Raw genomic sequence first — 18,239 nt, 5'->3', positions numbered from 1 at the left:
ATCAGCAATGCTGCCGCTGCCGCTTCCTATCCTTGTTTTGGGTACGCCCACCACCCGGCTGCCGCCATGCCGCGCACCAGATTCCACACAACAACAACACACCTGCGGCTGCGGCTAGTCACTCGCCACACATCTTCGATATGAGGCGCCGGACTGGACAAATGCGAAACGAACTGCACGAGCGAGCGACAGAGCGCGAGCGAGCGACAGAGCGCGAGAGAGACCAAAAGTGCGCGAGAGAGACCGAGTGTGTCTGCGCACGAGAGAGACCGAGTGTACGCGAGAGAGACCGAGTGTGTCTGCGCACGAGAGAGACCGAGTGTACGCGAGAGAGACCGTGTCCGAGCATTAGTTTAGTAGGCTAATTGGTACAAAGTAATATATAATTATTATATAACTTAGATTATAACAAATTATAACATAAATTATTTAACTAATTATATAATAAAGCCACAATTGCCAAGAATGTTTTTATTCCTTTTTTGAATGCTTTTTTGGAGTAAAACAGTGATTCCACTGTTACCACTTTATCTGTGTGTAATGTTGTAGTAGCTAAAAGTTTTTTGCTGTTTAAACTGTAAACCATTCCTTTATTACTGTGATTACTGGTGAAAATAGCCAATGTGCTGAAATTTTAGAAGAGCATCAATTCATGGAAAAAAATATAACTTGAAATATGGGGATAAAAGGTTTCTGCCCAATGCAACAATGAAGTACAGCTTGGCAGCACTGCATCTCCATCAATGAGAAAGTCTAGTTTATTATGCAAAGGTTTTAAAGGTTAACTGTTGTTTTATGAATTGCAACACTTGCTGCAACCTGTCAAACCTAAGCCCATTTCCAATACTTTTTAACCTAAATTAATTTGTTAAAGACTACTTTTTTTTTTTTTACTAAAATTGACTAAAACTTGACTAAAACCTTTTTGCGTTTTCGTCGACTAAAACTTGACTAAAACTATCATGTTTATAAGTGACTAAAATGTGACTAAAACTAAAAAGCATTTTCGTCCAAACCAAAAGACTAAGACTAAAACTAAACTAAAAGGGCTGCCAAAAACAACACTGGTTTGCACATACTATTCTCCTACTTTGTTTGTTTTAAACGGCAGACTTAATATTTATATATTACGGGTCAGGTCCTAATTAGGAGACAATGAGCACATGAACCGTTGTGCCATGCTGCTTTTATTTATCACGCAGTAAAAACACCCCTACCTGCACCCGAAACAGCCTGTGGATGAGAGTCTGAAAGAAGGACTGAAGGCCGTGAGATTGTGTTGGTCATTCAGGACACTTCATTCAACAACTACAACAGCTCGTACGCATCATATGGCATTACGTCATTGCACACGCACAGAACTTTCAAGATTCGGTTTTCAATCTGATCGAGTGTTTACATGTCCTCTCGATCGGATTAGAAAAGGAATAAACCACCCAATCCGATCAAAATTTCATTCAGATCGAGTTCATTCGATTAAGGTGTTTACATGAAGGCTTTTCAGTCAGAGCTGTCAATCTGATTACTAACAGATTATTGGTTTGCATGTAAATGTGGTGTGTGTGTGTGTGTGTGTGTGTGTGTGATAAAGTGAGAGTTGTTTATCATTTGCTGTTATTAATCTTTTCCAGTTTTTAATTAATATCTCTGGCTGTAATATGAATATACTAATAAATATGTTTTTTCTGAAATGATCTCCAGATGTGATGTGACAGCAGTAATGTCTCATAATCATATGTGTCTGTCTGTGTGTTTTATTGTAGGACTCTCAGTGTTTAGACGTCAGTTCAGTTTCCTCAGGATCAGCTGATGGTGAATAAAGAGCCACTACAGAGACTGAAGACACAGAAACACACAGCGATCACACTGATGTGTGTGTGTGACTTCACACCAGTTTCTTGTATTATAGTAATGGCTCATGAAAATGAGTGCTGAAAATAGCAGCTTTGAATTGTTTCAAATTTGTTAGATATTGATTACAATGTAGATGGTGAAACACTTAAAATATGTGGCAAACGGTTAAAGCAAAGTGAAAACAAGTGTAGCGTCTGGACCAATCAGACACACACAAATTATTCATTTATTTAATGAATAACCCAGCAAACTCACTCTCCCAACAAAGGCCTGTGAAACTTTCCCCAAAAACTAACATCCCAAATGAAGCTAACACACTGTCAGAACATGGTGTCTTGTTACAGGACACACTGAGACCGATAAGAGTTTTACGACCCAAAGGAATTTCCAGAGAGCTGCGACTCTTACTTAATTCTCACTGAGAAGGAGAAATAAACCCTGTTAATCCTATATATTCTATATATAACCACTTGAGAAATGTGTAAACATGTATCTAATTTTCCGATCTCATGATTTTCCTTTTATGTGGTTTGGCTTTTGTATTCTTGTAAACTCTATTGGGTTAATGTTTCAGACTTTGCATAATATGGTCAACTAAAATCATATGTGTGACATGTTTGGTCTCTATTAACGCCAATCTTTGTTTCCCATTTGTTAATTTACATTACATTTTGCTAACTTTGTGACGCATTAGTATTATAAGCATTTTAAATATTCTTGTGTTAAACATCCAATTAAATTACATGTTCAAAGGCCTGCTTGAACAATAGGTCGTAAAAATTTCCCTCCAAAGGGAAATCTTCTCATTGGCTCACACACCTCCAGAGGTGTGACATCTTCACGCTTTAAAACACAAGATCAGCTCTCTTGTTTCTTCTCTCCTGGTCCTTTTCTGGAATCCTGACGTGAAGATGATGCTGAACTAGAACTTTCTAAGGACCCACCAAGCTTGTGTCAGGCTGCGGCCTTGTCTTTCCATTCACCAAAGATACTCTGACTCCCACTGGTTCTCTCTCATTAAGACCACATCAGCAAAGATCAACTGGAGCCTCAACAGTTTGCATCAGGACAGTTTAATTCAAATGGGCGAACTAAACTGTTAGAACTAAACTGATGGTTTGCTCAAGGCTGTTGATCTGCTGAATTTCAAACAATGCTATAACTTCTTGCTTTCCTGTATTCTGCTTCAGCTGTCTTTCCCTTTGTAAACTGTATGCATGTATGTGTGTGTATGTTAGAGTAGTTTAAGTGTTTAGACTAGTTAATAAAATCTTGTTCACGTCACACGTAAAGTTGTCCGTGTCTCAAGCTCATAACTAGAGTCACTAATCATATAGATTTTGGCTACTGATCTTAGTAGTACTGTAAATTAAGAAAGACATTTCCCATGCCCCGGAAATGTATATTTCTTAGAGTTAATAAACAATTAATCCTGAGTGTTCACGGGACAAACAGATTAATTGATTGTAATATTAATTTACGACATTAAGTTAATTATATTAACTGATCCAAATATTCATAATCAATTATAACAAGTTATACAGCTAATTTGCTACACCCATTATGAGAGGTGTTGATGTAATGGCTTAAAAAATGTCTGTGGATGGAGCTTAACTTGCATCAGTTTAAAGGGTCATGAAACCCCCCTCTTTCAGCTCAAGTCTAGCTCACAATCTTTTTGAAAAATGCAATTTAAATGGGCGTGGTGGCTGTGAGAAGAAGGGAGGGGAGTGGGTGTGGTATGGCACGGCAGGGGAGAGGGGAGAGGGAACTGTCATCGCCAGTGGCCCATGAATATCGACTGTCACTAAAAATCAGTGGTAACGTGAGGAAATGCTAGATTTTTTTAATAGCTGGAAAAGTTAAAGTCTAATGAAATACACGAACACCTTATTTTTGTCCTTTCAAAAGTAACTGAATGCCCTGCTACATATATTAGCCTACAGTAATCATAATTGTATTTAAAACATATAAATTGTTTCTATACACAAATGCATATATTTGAAAATAATAAATTTTCCGTTTAAAAAAAAAAACGTTCCGTACATAGCCTAGATCTACGCGCTCCCTAAACCCACATAATAAAGATGGACAGTGACAGAAATTTTCACAAATTAAGCATATGTTCCATACAATTGAGGCATTATCGAAATATCTCAATTTTAATAACGAGTGATTATTTAACAAAAGGCAATAAAACGGTCAGGGTTACATTTTAGACACACACACACACCTCTGAAGCGATAGAAAAGTCCTCGGGACCGCATCACTAGACGAAACCTGCATTGGTGTAAAAGGCCAAAGTCCACCATTCTCCCGTTGAATACACACAGTTTAGATGTGTCCGTGGTTGATGGCCAACCAACCGCCCTCAGCCAGAGTCTAGCCCGGGCAGCATCGCGGGGAAAGATGCACTGGAACTTTTGCACCACGAAAACAAACGTGCGTCCCATCATTGCTCTCTCATCTACTACGCGATATCACAGTTTGACATGTCTGTCATTGGAAAGTTCCACGTGGTGTCATGAATAATTAAAGCTGCAGTCGGCAAGTCTGGCAGATTGAGTGGACTTAGCCAAAATTTTGAATGTTTACAACTCTCATGCCCCTCCCCACTACCAACGAGCACCCGCCCATCGTCAGTGCGTGTGTACCTGATTTTCTGTGAACGCGTCCGTCTCTTCAGCATCGATCAACACCATGGACTCGGAGGTAGGCTGCCCTGGCTAATCTATCCATAGATAGCAATAACCGAGGAATTGGAAGCTTGTTAGTAGATTTTCTCTCCGCCATCACGCTTCGTACAATCTTCAGGCGAACTTCAGGCATGTCGTGTGCATGTGATATTGTAATGTGCGCGTCTGCGCGAGGGAGGGGGGATCTGTGGCGTGTGCACGAACTGTGATTGACAGTCAGATCTCACACCCCCCTGCGCTGATTGGACCCGATGAGACGGGAGCGGTGGATTTTTGCAAAACAAATAACAGCTCCAGGTGGAGTTAGAAGCTCGTTTTTTTTTCTAAAACCACCTTATTTATGTTGTTCTGTCGGATTATAGTGTCAATTTCACTGAATTTGATCAAAAAAATGTTGCCGACGGCAGCTTTAAGAGCAAGTGTCTAATCATTGGATAATAAAACTCAGTACATGAATAATAATGAGACACCGATAAGTCATCAAAGTACTACCAGAGAATGTCTAATAAGGCGAGAAGTTTCACTCTCAGTACACTTCCGGCTTCTGAACTGGTTGCAGTTCCACTCTGATTCCATATGAGGGCGCTCACAGGACGAGTGCAGAATGAATGGAAGTCTATGGAGCTATACTCCTCAAAATCCACTTTTCTCAGGATATAATTTTTTGTCTAGTAATTTGAATGTTGTATTCAAAAGGAGATTGCTGGGTGTTAGTTTTTTAGAGTCACTTATTTGCTTTAAAAAGTCTTTTAAAGTGTCAATGACCAGAGATACGACCAGAGATACTGCTTTACTGCAATTCTTCAGTCACTTTGGTGCTTTTGCGCTCTGCACTTTCTTTTCTCTCGAGGCATCAACAACACAGCTGACACAGGTAAATACACGTGCTAGAAGTTTTTGTTTTGTTTGTTTCTGGTCCTGCTTCGGATGCCATGATGCCATCAAGCTGTATCTCTGGTCGTAATCAGTCCTTCACTGACCAATCAGCGTTCATTAGCAGAATGCTAGCGTGTTATGGGCAACAACAACTCAACCTGTAAGAAATAGAAAGGACATAAGTACTCGTTCATTCAACTTTCGACCTATAACCCACGTTGAACTTGCAAAACCTACAATCAAATCTGAGATTTCTCAACGGCAATCGGGTGAAAGAGACAAATTTAGCCGTCTAGCCCCATAGACTCCCATTCATTTTGCACTCATGGGCGATCGCCCCCAGTGGAACTCTGGTGGAACTACAACCAAAATTCGGTACAATAGGACTTAATAGGGAGTGGGCAGGCTCTCCATGGACGGGCTCTGGTACTACAGTGCTCTGGACACGATGAAGATTTTAAACCCGGAAGATGAAAATAGCAGAAAAAAAACATTTTCCCCCTACTATTAAATCTAACAGATGCTAACATTGTCTTCAATGGTGTTCAACACACAAACCTCTGTTAAAATCTCAGAAAAATGGTTTAGGGTTTCATGACCCTTTAAAGAATATTTTCTTTTACCTTTTATTATGATAGGACAGTATAGTATCAAGAAAATTTGACAATCCGGGAACAGCTGTCGGAATCTGTTCCCCCACTCCCATTATGAGAGGTGTTGATGTAATGGCTTAAAAAATGCTGATTTTATTTTTGTCTGTGGATGGAGCTTAACTTGCATCAGTTCAAAGAATATTTTTTTTTACCTATTATTATGAAAACAACTTATACCAGTGCAGAGTGCACTGACCACTTGGCTATTGGGTTTAGTAATTAGCTGCAATGTGATAAATATTAGAAACTCATTGTGTAAGAAACATAGGGGGAACAGAATCCGACGGTAAATAGTTCAGCTGTCAAAATCCATTCCCCCACCCCAATGATGAGAGATGTTGATGTATCGGCTTAAAATATGCTTATTCTATTCTGTGTGTGGATGGAGCTTAAACAGCATCAATTTGATAAATATTAGCTCCTCAGTGTGTTAGAAATATGAGGGGAACAGAATCCGACGGTCAAAAAAAACAGCTGTCGGAATCTGTTCCACTACTCCCATTATGAGAGTTGTTGATGTAATGGCTTAAAAAATGCTGATTTTATTTTTGTGTGAGGATGGAGCTTAACTTGCATCAGTTTAAAGAATATATTTTTTTGCCTTTTATTATGATAGGACAGTACAGTATCAAGAAAGTTTGACGAACCAGGACTTGAACTTATAAGTTGTCGCAATAAGCTGAAAAGCAATTACTGTTTTAAAATTAAAGCAACAACCTCATTGTGGGGAATCTGCTTCCCTCTGCTCTCATCTGGATCACCTCCAGACCAGCAGCAGCCGATCTCGTCCCCTCTGAGTGTGTCCATCGAGTGACAGAGGTATGATGCTTCAGTGATCCACAGAAGGAGGAATACTTCAGGAAGAGAATCAGTGATCAGAGTCTGGCCAATACAATCATCTCACACCTGAAGTCATCAAGGAGCCTCTACATCATGTGCCACATCCCAGTGTTCTGCTGGATCTCAGCCACTGTTCTGGAGAAGATGTTGAGCGAAGCAGAGACTGGAGAGATTCCCAAGACTCTTACTCAAATGTACACACATTTCCTGATAGCACAGATTAGCATCAAACATGAGAAGGACTATGAGAAGAGCGTGACAGATGAAGACATGATCCTCAAACTGGGGAAACTGGCTTTTCAGCAGCTTGTGAAAGGCAATGTGATCTTCTATGAGGAAGACCTGAGAGAGTGTGGCATTGATGTGACAGAAGCATCAGTTTACTCAGGATTGTGCACTCAGATCTTCAGAGAGGAGTTTGGCTGGTATCAGGGGAAAGTCTTTTGCTTTGTTCATCTGAGCGTTCAGGAACATCTAGCGGCTCTATATGTGCATGATTCCTTCACAAAAAACAGCTCACGGGTTTTTCTAGGGAGTTTCCTGACTTATCCATGTTTCTGAAGTATACTTTATCAGATATACATCAGAGAGCTGTGGATGAGGCTCTAAAGAGTAAAAATGGACATCTGGATCTTTTCCTGCAGTTTCTTCTGGGTCTGTCAGTGGAGTCTCATGAGATTCTCCTACAAAGATTAATGAAACAGACAAGCAGATCTGACAGCAATGAGGAAACAGTTGAGTACATCAAGGAGAAGATCAGGACCATTGACTCTCCAGAGAAATCCATCAATCTGTTCCACTGTCTGAATGAACTGGGTGGAGGAAATTCACTAGTGGAGGAAATACAACAGTCTCTGAAATCTGGAAGAATAAAGGAAGCCAAACTCTCTTCATCTCAGTGGTCAGCTGTAGTCTTTGTGTTGTTGACATTAGAGGAGAAGCTGGATGAGTTTGATATGAATGATTTTGTTGGAAGAGAAAATAAAACTGAAATACTAAAGGTACTTCAAAAGCTGCTTCCTGTGATTAAATAATCCAGATCAGTTCAGTAAGTATCAATCAGAACAATCAGTTCACTGTTAAAACATCAGGAAAATAAAAGTTCATAAATCTTCAGTGCTGCAGATGTTGTCTAGAGTTCAGTGGTCAGTATTTGTTTCCCAAATCATGACAATGTAAAATTCCTTTAGACAATTCAAACAAAGTCAGAAAATTTGTGTATGAATAAATAACTAGAAAAAAAGTTTGTTGAGACAAACTTTAAGTTGGCTTGAGAAAGCCGGACCAGAGAGTTTGAAAAAGTTAAAAGTAGTTAGAAGTTTAAAGTAGTTTAAATTTTGATTGATAAATTAGTTAGAAAGAAAGAAAAAATATTAGTTAGAAAGAAAAAGATAGATTAGTTAGAAAGAAAGATTATTTACCACTTACCACGATTTACCATAGTTTACCATGATTTACTATAGTATACCATGATTTACCATGTTCAAGTATAATTTACTGATTCTAGCATGATTTACCATAGTTTACCATGATTTACCACGATTTACCATAGTTTACCATGATTTACTATAGTATACCATGATTTACCATGTTCAAGTATGATTTATTGATTCTAGCATGATTTACCATAGTTTACCATGATTTACCACGATTTACCATAGTTTACCATGATTTACTATAGTATACCATGATTTACCATGTTCAAGTATGATTTATTGATTCTAGCATGATTTACCATAGTTTACCATGATTTACCACGATTTACTATAGTTTACCATGATTTACTGTAGTATACCACGATTTGCCATGTTCAAGTATAATTTACTGATTCTAGCATGATTTACCATAGTTTAGCATGAATTACCATAGTGTACCATGATTTACCATGATTTTTCATAGTTTACCATTATTTACTATAGTATACCATGATTTATCATGTTCAAGTATGATTTACTATGATTCTAGCATGATTTACCATAGTTTAACATGATTTACCATAGTTTACCACGATTTACCACAGTTTACCATGATTTACCATAGTTTTTTAGTTAGAAAGAAAGATTAGTTAGAAAGATAGATTAAAAGAAAGATTAGTTAAAAAGAAAGACAGATTAGTTAGAAAGCAAGAAAGCAAAAAAAGGTTAGGAAGAAAGAAAGAAAGAAAGAAAGAAAGAAAGAAAGAAAGAAAGAAAGATTAGGTAGAAAGAAAGAATGAAAGATTAAAAGGAAAGAAAGAAAGAAAAAGATTAGAAAGAAAGAAAGAAAGAAAGAAAGAAAGAAAGAAAGAAAGAATATAAGAAAGAAAGAAAGAAAGAAAGGTGGATTAGTTAGAAAGAAAGAAAGAAAGAAAGAAAGAAAGAAAGAAAGAAAGAAAGAAAGAAAGAAAGAAAAAGAAAGAAAGAAAGAAAGATGGATTAGTTAGAAAGAAAGAAAGAAAGAAAGAAAGAAAGAAAGAAAGAAAGAGAAATAAAGAAAGGTGGATTAGTTAGAAAGAAAGAAAGAAAGAAAGAAAGAGAGAGAGAGAGAGAGAGAGAGAAAGAAAAAGAAAGAGAAAGAAAGAATGGTGGATTAGTTAGAAAGAAAGAAAGATGTTTATTGATATTTGATCATAGTTTACCATAGTTTACCATTATTTACCACGATTTACCATAGTTTACCATGATTTACTATAGTATACCATGATTTACCATGTTCAAGTATGATTTACTGATTCTAGCATGATTTATCATAGTTTACCATGATTTACCATAGTTTACCATGATTTACCACGATTTACCATAGTTTACCATGATTTACTATAGTATACCATGATTTACCATGTTCAAGTATGATTTACTGATTCTAGCATGATTTACCATAGTTTACATGATTTACTATAGTTTACCATGATTTACCACGATTTACCATAGTTTACTATGATTTACTATAGTATACCATGATTTACCATGTTCAAGTATGATTTATTGATTCTAGCATGATTTATCATAGATTACCATGATTTACCATAGTTTACCATGATTTACCATAGTTTACCATGATTTACCACGATTTACCATAGTTTACTATGATTTACTATAGTATACCATGATTTACCCTGTTCAAGTATGATTTATTGATTCTAGCATGATTTATCATAGATTACCATGATTTACCATAGTTTACCATGATTTACCATAGTTTACCATGATTTACCACGATTTACCATAGTTTACTATGATTTACTATAGTATACCATGATTTACCCTGTTCAAGTATGATTTATTGATTCTAGCATGATTTATCATAGATTACCATGATTTACCATAGTTTACTATGATTTACCATAGTTTACCATGATTTACCACGATTTACCATAGTTTACCATGCTAGCATGATTATCATGTTGCTAGCATGATGCTAGAATTTTTTTTACCATGTTGCTAGCATGGTTTACCATGATTTACCATAGTTTACCATGATTTACCACGATTTACCATAGTTTACCATGATTTACTATAGTATACCATGATTTACCATGTTCAAGTATGATTTACTGATTGTAGCATATATAGATAGATAAGGTTTGAAGATAGATAGATAGATAGATAGATAGATAGATAGATACATAGATAGATAGATAGATAGATAAGGTTTGAAGATAGATAGATAGATAGATAGATAGATAGATAAGTTAGTTAGAAAGATAGATAGATAGATAAGTTAGTTAGAAAGATAGATAGATTAGTAAGAAAGAAAGATAGATAAGTTAGTTAGAAAGATAGATAGAAAGATAAGTTAGAAAGATAGATAGATTAGTAAGAAAGATAGATAAGTTAGTTAGAAAGATAGATTAGAAAGAAAGATAGATAAGTTAGTTAAAAAGATAGATAGATTAGTAAGAAAGAAAGAAAGATAGATTAGTTAGTTAGAAAGAAAGATAGATTAGTAAGAAAGAAAGATAGATAAGTTAGTTAGAAAGATAGATAGATTAGTAAGAAAGAAAGAAAGAAAGATAGATTAGTTAGAAAGAAAGATAGATAGATAAGTTAGTTAGAAAGATAGATAGATTAGTAAGAAAGAAAGATAGATAAGTTAGTTAGAAAGATAGATAGAAAGATAAGTTAGTTAGAAAGATAGATAGAAAGATAAGTTAGTTAGAAAGATAGATAGAAAGATTAGATAGATAGATAGATAGAAGTTTATTAGGTCATTGAATGGTAGTTTAATTGAGTCTAGGGCTTCAGGGAGTTTAGATTTGAGTTTTTGGCTTGTACACTAATGGGCCACCGTAGTCTTGGCTCAATTTGAGCAGTCTGCCATGTAAGTCTATGGGATTTTTATGGTTTTTAATATTAATTTTTAAGAAAACTGAAAGTCAAATCAGTCTGAAAAGATATAGCACACCAAGTCAGAACAGTCTGAAAGTCTGACCCGAGTTTGGAGTTTGTAGAGTTAAAGTTAGTGTCAGAAAATTTTGGGTCAGAAGAATAATAATAACTAGATGCGAAAGTTCGTCGAGACAAACTTTGAAGTTGGCTTGAGAAAGTTTGGACCAGAACGTTTTTTGCTAGGCGGTTGCTAGGATGTTATGGGTGGTCGCTATGGTGTTGCTAGGTGGTTGCTAGGGTATTCTGGGTGGTTGCTATGGTGTTGCTAAGCGGTTGCTAGGGTGTTCTGGGTGGTTGCTAGGGTGTTTTGGGAGGTTGCTAGGGTATTCTGGGTGGTTGCTAGGCGGTTGCTAGGATATTTTGGGCGGTTGCTAGGGTCTTTTGGGTGGTTGCTAGGGTGTTCTGGGTGGTTGCTAGGGTGTTTTGGGCGGTTGCTAGGCGGTTGCTAGGGTATTCTGGGTGGTTGCTAGGCAGTTGCTAGGGTGTTCTGGGTGGTTGCTATGGTGTTGCTAGGCGGTTGCTAGGGTGTTTTGGGTGGTTGCTAGGCGGTTGCTAGGGTGTTCTGGGTGGTTGCTAGGTGGTTGCTAGGGTATTCTGGGTGGTTGCTATGGTGTTGCTAAGCGGTTGCTAGGGTGTTCTCGGTGGTTGCTAGGGTGTTTTGGGAGGTTGCTAGGGTATTCTGGGTGGTTGCTAGGCGGTTGCTAGGATATTTTGGGCGGTTGCTAGGGTCTTTTGGGTGGTTGCTAGGGTGTTCTGGGTGGTTGCTAGGGTGTTTTGGGCGGTTGCTAGGCGGTTGCTAGGGTGTTCTGGGTGGTTGCTGGGTGGTTGCTAGGCGGTTGCTAGGGTGTTCTGGGTGGTTGCTATGGTGTTGCTAGGCGGTTGCTAGGGTATTCTGGGTGGTTGCTAGGCGGTTGCTAGGGTATTCTGGGTGGTTGCTAGGCAGTTGCTAGGGTGTTCTGAGTGGTTGCTATGGTGTTGCTAGGGGGTTGCTATGGTGTTCTGGTGGTTGCTAAGGTATTCAGGGCGGTTGATATGGTGTTACTAGGTGGCTGGTAGTTGTCACAGATGGTTACTATGGAGTTTTTATAGAGTTCTTAGCATGATCTTGGCATGTTTTAACACTTAACTAATCACTATTAGCATGTAGCTATTCACTGCTAGCATGTGTAGTATGTTGGAAGTGCTGTTTGCTAGCATGAGTCAAAAGAGCAAAACCTCATCTCTATACGATGTTCTGATACAGAGATATAGGTCTTACAAAACGGTTGCTAGGGTACTCGAGTTTGGTTGCTATGGAGTTGCTTGGGAGCTGGAAGATTTAAACTTAAGAAGTTTATAGTGGTTTGAAGTTTAAAGTAGTTTATAGTAGTTTGAAGTTTATGACAGATAGATAAATAAGTTAGATAGACACACACACACACACACAAACACACACACACACACACACACACACACACACTAACTCGCTCACACACACTCATAAACTCTGAGTGTGTGTGTGTGTGTGTGTCTGAGTTTAGAGTTTATAAGTGTATAAATTGATGAGTTTATAAGTGTATGAGTTCTTGAGTTTTGAGTTTATAAGTTTAAATCAGTTTAGAGTTTATAAGTTTAAATGAGATTAAGAGTTCAGAGTTTATTAATTTATGAGTTTAAGAGTTCATAAGTTTATGAATTCATGAGTTTATAAGTTAATTAGTTTATAAGTGTGTATAGTTTAGAGTTGCTAGGGTCTTTTGGGTGGTTGCTAGGCGGTTGCTTGGATATTTTAGGTGGTTGCTAGGGTCTTTTGGGTGGTTGCTAGGCGGTTGCTAGGGTGTTTTGGGTGGTTGCTAGGATATTTTGGGTGGTTGCTAGGGTCTTTTGGGTGGTTGCTAGGCGGTTGCTAGGGTGTTTTGGGTGGTTGCTAGGGTCTTTTGGGTGGTTGCTAGGGTATTTTGGGTGGTTGCTAGGCGGTTGCTAGGGTGTTTTGGGTGGTTGCTAGGGTGTTTTGGTTGGTTGCTAGGGTGTTCTGGGTGGTTGCTAGGGTCTTTTGGGTGGTTGCTAGGGTGTTCTGGGTGGTTGCTAGGGTCTTTTGGGTGGTTGCTAGGGTGTTCTGGGTGGTTGCTAGGGTCTTTTGGGTGGTTGCTAGGCGGTTGCTAGGGTGTTTTGGGTGGTTGCTAGGATATTTTGGGTGGTTGCTAGGGTCTTTTGGGTGGTTGCTAGGCGGTTGCTAGGGTGTTTTGGGTGGTTGCTAGGATATTTTGGGTGGTTGCTAGGTTTTTGCTAGGGTGTCCTGGGTGGTTGCTAAGGTCTTTTGGGTGGTTGCTAGGGTGTTCTAGGTGGTTGCTAGGGTATTCTGGGTGGTTGCTAGGCGGTTGCTAGGGTTTTCTGGGTGGTTGCTAGGCTGTTTTGGGTGGTTGCTAGGGTATTCTGGGTGGTTGCTAGGCGGTTGCTAGGATATTTCTGATGGTTGCTAGGGTCTTTTGGGTGGTTGCTAGGCGGTTGCTAGGGTGTTTTGGGTGGTTGCTAGGGTCTTTTGGGAGGTTGCTAGGGTATTTTGGGTGGTTGCTAGGGTATTTTGGGTGGTTGCTAGGCGGTTGCTAGGGTGTTTTGGGTGGTTGCTAGGGTGTTTTGGTTGGTTGCTAGGGTGTTCTGGGTGGTTGCTAGGGTCTTTTGGGTGGTTGCTAGGGTGTTCTGGGTGGTTGCTAGGGTCTTTTGGGTGGTTGTTAGGGGGTTCTGGGTGGTTGCTAGGGTCTTTTGGGTGGTTGCTAGGCGGTTGCTAGGGTGTTTTGGGTGGTTGCTAGGATATTTTGGGTGGTTGCTAGGGTCTTTTGGGTGGTTGCTAGGGTGTTCTGGGTAGTTGCTAGGTGGTTGCTAGGGTCTTTTGGGTGGTTGCTAGGCGGTTGCTAGGGTATTTTGGTGGTTGCTAGGATATTTTTGGTGGTTGCTAGGGTCTTTTGGGTGGTTGCTAGGCGGTTGCTAGGGTGTTTTGGGTGGTTGCTAGGATATTTTGGGTGGTTGCTAGGGTCTTTTGGATGGTTGCTAGGTGGTTGCTAGGGTATTTTGGGTGGTTGCTAGGGTGTTCTGGGTGGTTGCTAGGGTCTTTTGGGTGGTTGCTAGGCAGTTGCTAGGGTGTTTTGGGTGGTTGCTAGGATATTTTGGGTGGTTGCTAGGGTCTTTTGGGTGGTTGCTAGGCGGTTGCTAGGGTGTTTTGGGTGGTTGCTAGGATATTTTGGGTGGTTGCTAGGTGGTTGCTAGGGTCTTTTGGGTGGTTGCTAGGCGGTTGCTAGGGTGTTTTGGGTGGTTGCTAGGATATTTTGGGTGGTTGCTAGGATATTTTGGGTGGTTGCTAGGGTGTTCTGGGTGGTTGCTAGGCGGTTGCTAGGGTGTTCTGGGTGGTTGCTATGGTATTCAGGGCGGTTGATATGGTGTTACTAGGTGGTTGGTAGTTGTCACAGATGGTTACTATGGAGTTTTTATAGAGTTCTTAGCATGATCTTGGCATGATTTAACACTTAACTAATTGCTATTAGCATGTAGCTATTCACTGCTAGCATGTGTAGCATGTTGGAAGTGCTGTTTGCTAGCATGAGTCAAAAGAGCCAAAACTCATCTCTATACGATGTTCTGATACAGAGATATAGGTCTTGCAAAACGGTTGCTAGGGTACTCAAGTTTGGTTGCTATGGAGTTGCTTGGGAGCTGGAAGATTTAAACTTAAGAAGTTTATAGTGGTTTGAAGTTTACAGTAGTTTGAAGTTAGACAGATAGATAAATAAGTTAGATAGACACACACACACACACACACACAAACACACACACACACACACACACACACACACACACACACACTAACTCGCTCACACACTCACTCATAAACTCAGTGTGTGTGTCTGAGTTTAGAGTTTATAAGTGTATACATTGATGAGTTTATAAGTGTATGAGTTCTTGAGTTTTGAGTTTATAAGTTTAAATCAGTTTAGAGTTTATAAGTTTAAATGAGATTAAGAGTTCAGAGTTTATTAATTTATGAGTTTAAGAGTTCATAAGTTTATGAATTCATGAGTTTATAAGTTAATTAGTTTATAAGTGTTTATAGTTTAGAGTTTATTAGTTTAAATGAGTCTCAATGGCTCATATAGTATATAGAACGGCAGTTTGGTTTAGTCTTCAAGGTGTTTAGATTTAAATTTTTGTCGGTTTGAATTTTTTAGAACTCCCCAATGTAAGTCAATGGGAGTTTTTGAATGAGTTTTTTCGAGTTTTGATCGTCATTTTTAGGAAAACCGTAAGTCCGATCAGTCTGAAAAGATAAAGCAACTCGAGTCAGATCAGTTTGAGTGTCTGAGCCGAGTTTGGAGTATGTAGAGTTAAAGCTCTAGGAGGAGTTTGATATAGATTTTTTTAGGGTCAGAAGAATAATAATAACTAGATGCGAAAGTTCGTCGAGACAAACTTTAAGTTGGCTTGAGAAAGTTTGGACCAGAAAGTTTTTTGCTAGGCGGTTGCTAGGGTATTCTGAGTGGTTGCTAGGCGGTTGCTAGGATATTTCTGGTGGTTGCTAGGGTCTTTTGGGTGGTTGCTAGGCGGTTGCTAGGGTATTTTGGGTGGTTGCTAGGGTGTTCTGGGTGGTTGCTAGGCGGTTGCTAGGGTGTTCTGGGTGGTTGCTAGGCGGTTGCTAGGATATTTTGGGTGGTTGCTAGGGTCTTTTGGGTGGTTGATAGGCGGTTGCTAGGGTATTTTAGGTGGTTGCTAGGGTATTTTAGGTGGTTGCTAGGGTATTCTGGGTGGTTGCTAGGTGGTTGCTAGGGTCTTTTGGGTGGTTGCTAGGGTCTTTTGGGTAGTTGCTAGGCGGTTTCTAAGATATTTTCGGTGGTTGCTAGGGTGTTCTGGGTGGTTGCTAGGCGGTTGCTAGGGTATTTTGGGTGGTTGCTAGGGTGTTCTGGGTGGTTGCTAGGCGGTTGCTAGGGTGTTCTGGGTGGTTGCTAGGCGGTTGCTAGGATATTTTGGATGGTTGCTAGGGTATTTTGGGTGGTTGCTAGGCGGTTGCTAGGGTATTTTGGGTGGTTGCTAGGGTGTTCTGGGTGGTTGCTATGGTGTTCTAAGGTATTTTGGGTGGTTGATAGGGTGTTCTGAGTGGTTGCTATGGTGTTGCTAGGGTGTTCTAAGGTATTTTGGGTGGTTGCTAGGGTGTTCTGGGTGGTTGTTAGGCAGTTGCTAGGGTGTTCTGAGTGGTTGCTATGGTGTTGCTAGGCGGTTGCTAGGGTATTCTGGGTGGTTGCTATGGTGTTGCTAGGCGGTTGGTAGTTGTCAAAGATGGTTTATATGGAGTTAATAACGAGTGCCTTCAGTACGGCACTCGGCCTGCGGCCTCGTGCCTATGGCCGAATAGGCACAAGCATGGAGCAATATCGCAAGGCCACGAGTGCAATATTGCTTTAAAAAATAAAATAAAAATAAAAAAAGTTTTTTTTGGGGTTTATGGTGGTTGCTAGGGAGCTCTTAGTGGTTGCTAGGGTGCTGTAACTGGTTGCTAGGGTGTGGCTATGAAGATTTTAGGCCATTACTTATTGGTTGCTTGATAATATAAATCCTCTGAGGGAGAGAGAGAGGGAGAGATGCAGGGGTGTCAGGCCCTTTGGAGTCTGTGTGTGTGAAAACGGCAGTTTGGATTCAAATGTTTTTAGAACTCCCCAATGTAAGTCAATGGGAGTTTTTCCGAGTTTTGATCGTCATTTTTAGGAAAACCGTAAGTCCGATCAGTCTGAAAAGATATAGCAACTCGAGTCAGATCAGTTTGAAGGTCTGAGCCGAGTTTGGAGTATGTAGAGTTAAAGCTCTAGGAGGAGATTGAGTGTAATTTTTTGGTAAGAAGAATAATAATAATAACTAGATGCGAAAGTTCGTCGAGACAAACTTTAAGTTGGCTTGAGAAAGTTTGGACCAGAAAGTTTTTTGCTAGGCGGTTGCTAGGGTATTCTGAGTGGTTGCCAGGCAGTTGCTAGGATATTTCTGGTGGTTGCTAGGGTCTTTTGGGTGGTTGCTAGGCGGTTGCTAGGGTATTTTGGGTGGTTGCTAGGGTGTTCTGGGTGGTTGCTAGGCGGTTGCTAGGGTGTTCTGGGTGGTTACTAGGGTGTTCTGAGTGGTTGCTAGGCGGTTGCTAGGATATTTTGGGTGGTTGCTAGGGTCTTTTGGGTGGTTGATAGGCGGTTGCTAGGGTATTTTAGGTGGTTGCTAGGGTATTTTAGGTGGTTGCTAGGGTATTCTGGGTGGTTGCTAGGCGGTTGCTAGGGTATTTTGGGTGGTTGCTAGGGTCTTTTGGGTAGTTGCTAGGCGGTTTCTAAGATATTTTCGGTGGTTGCTAGGGTGTTCTGGGTGGTTGCTAGGCGGTTGCTAGGGTATTTTGGGTGGTTGCTAGGGTGTTCTGGGTGGTTGCTAGGTGGTTGCTAGGGTGTTCTGGGTGGTTACTAGGGTGTTCTGGGTGGTTGCTAGGCGGTTGCTAGGATATTTTGGATGGTTGCTAGGGTATTTTGGGTGGTTGCTAGGCGGTTGCTAGGGTATTTTGGGTGGTTGCTAGGGTGTTCTGGGTGGTTGCTATGGTGTTCTGGGTGGTTGTTAGGCAGTTGCTAGGGTGTTCTGAGTGGTTGCTATGGTGTTGCTAGGCGGTTGCTAGGGTATTCTGGGTGGTTGCTATGGTGTTGCTAGGCGGTTGGTAGTTGTCAAAGATGGTTTATATGGAGTTAATAACGAGTGCCTTCAGTACGGCACTCGGCCTGCGGCCTCGTGCCTATGGCCGAATAGGCACAAGCATGGAGCAATATCGCAAGGCCACGAGTGTAATATTGCTTTAAAAAATAAAAAAAATATAAAAAAAGGTTTTTTTTTGGTTTATGGTGGTTGCTAGGGAGCTCTTAGTGGTTGCTAGGGTGCTGTAACTGGTTGCTAGGGTGTGGCTATGAAGATTTTAGGCC

At 40.1% G+C, this 18,239-nt stretch overlaps 1 protein-coding gene across 2 annotated transcripts in view; it reads left to right on the top strand.

Annotated features, from left to right (window-relative positions):
* The window catches only part of LOC311077166 (NACHT, LRR and PYD domains-containing protein 12-like), a 51,277-nt gene extending 48,137 nt beyond the window's left edge, over positions 1-3,140 (top strand). For both annotated transcript variants that reach the window (XM_084138970.1, XM_084138969.1), the window contains one exon: positions 1,764-3,140. In XM_084138970.1, the coding sequence (XP_083995096.1) occupies positions 1,764-1,765 (2 nt within the window). In that variant the 3' untranslated portion in view covers positions 1,766-3,140. The remainder of the gene's footprint in view (positions 1-1,763) is intronic.
* Positions 3,141-18,239: the final 15,099 nt, after the last annotated feature.

This window comes from Abramis brama (assembly GCF_963993115.1).
Source record: "Abramis brama genome assembly, contig: SCAFFOLD_75, whole genome shotgun sequence".
NCBI classification, from domain to species: Eukaryota; Metazoa; Chordata; class Actinopteri; order Cypriniformes; family Leuciscidae; genus Abramis; species Abramis brama.
Note: the sequence above shows the minus strand (reverse complement) of the source record. Positions and strands in the feature narration are given on the sequence as shown.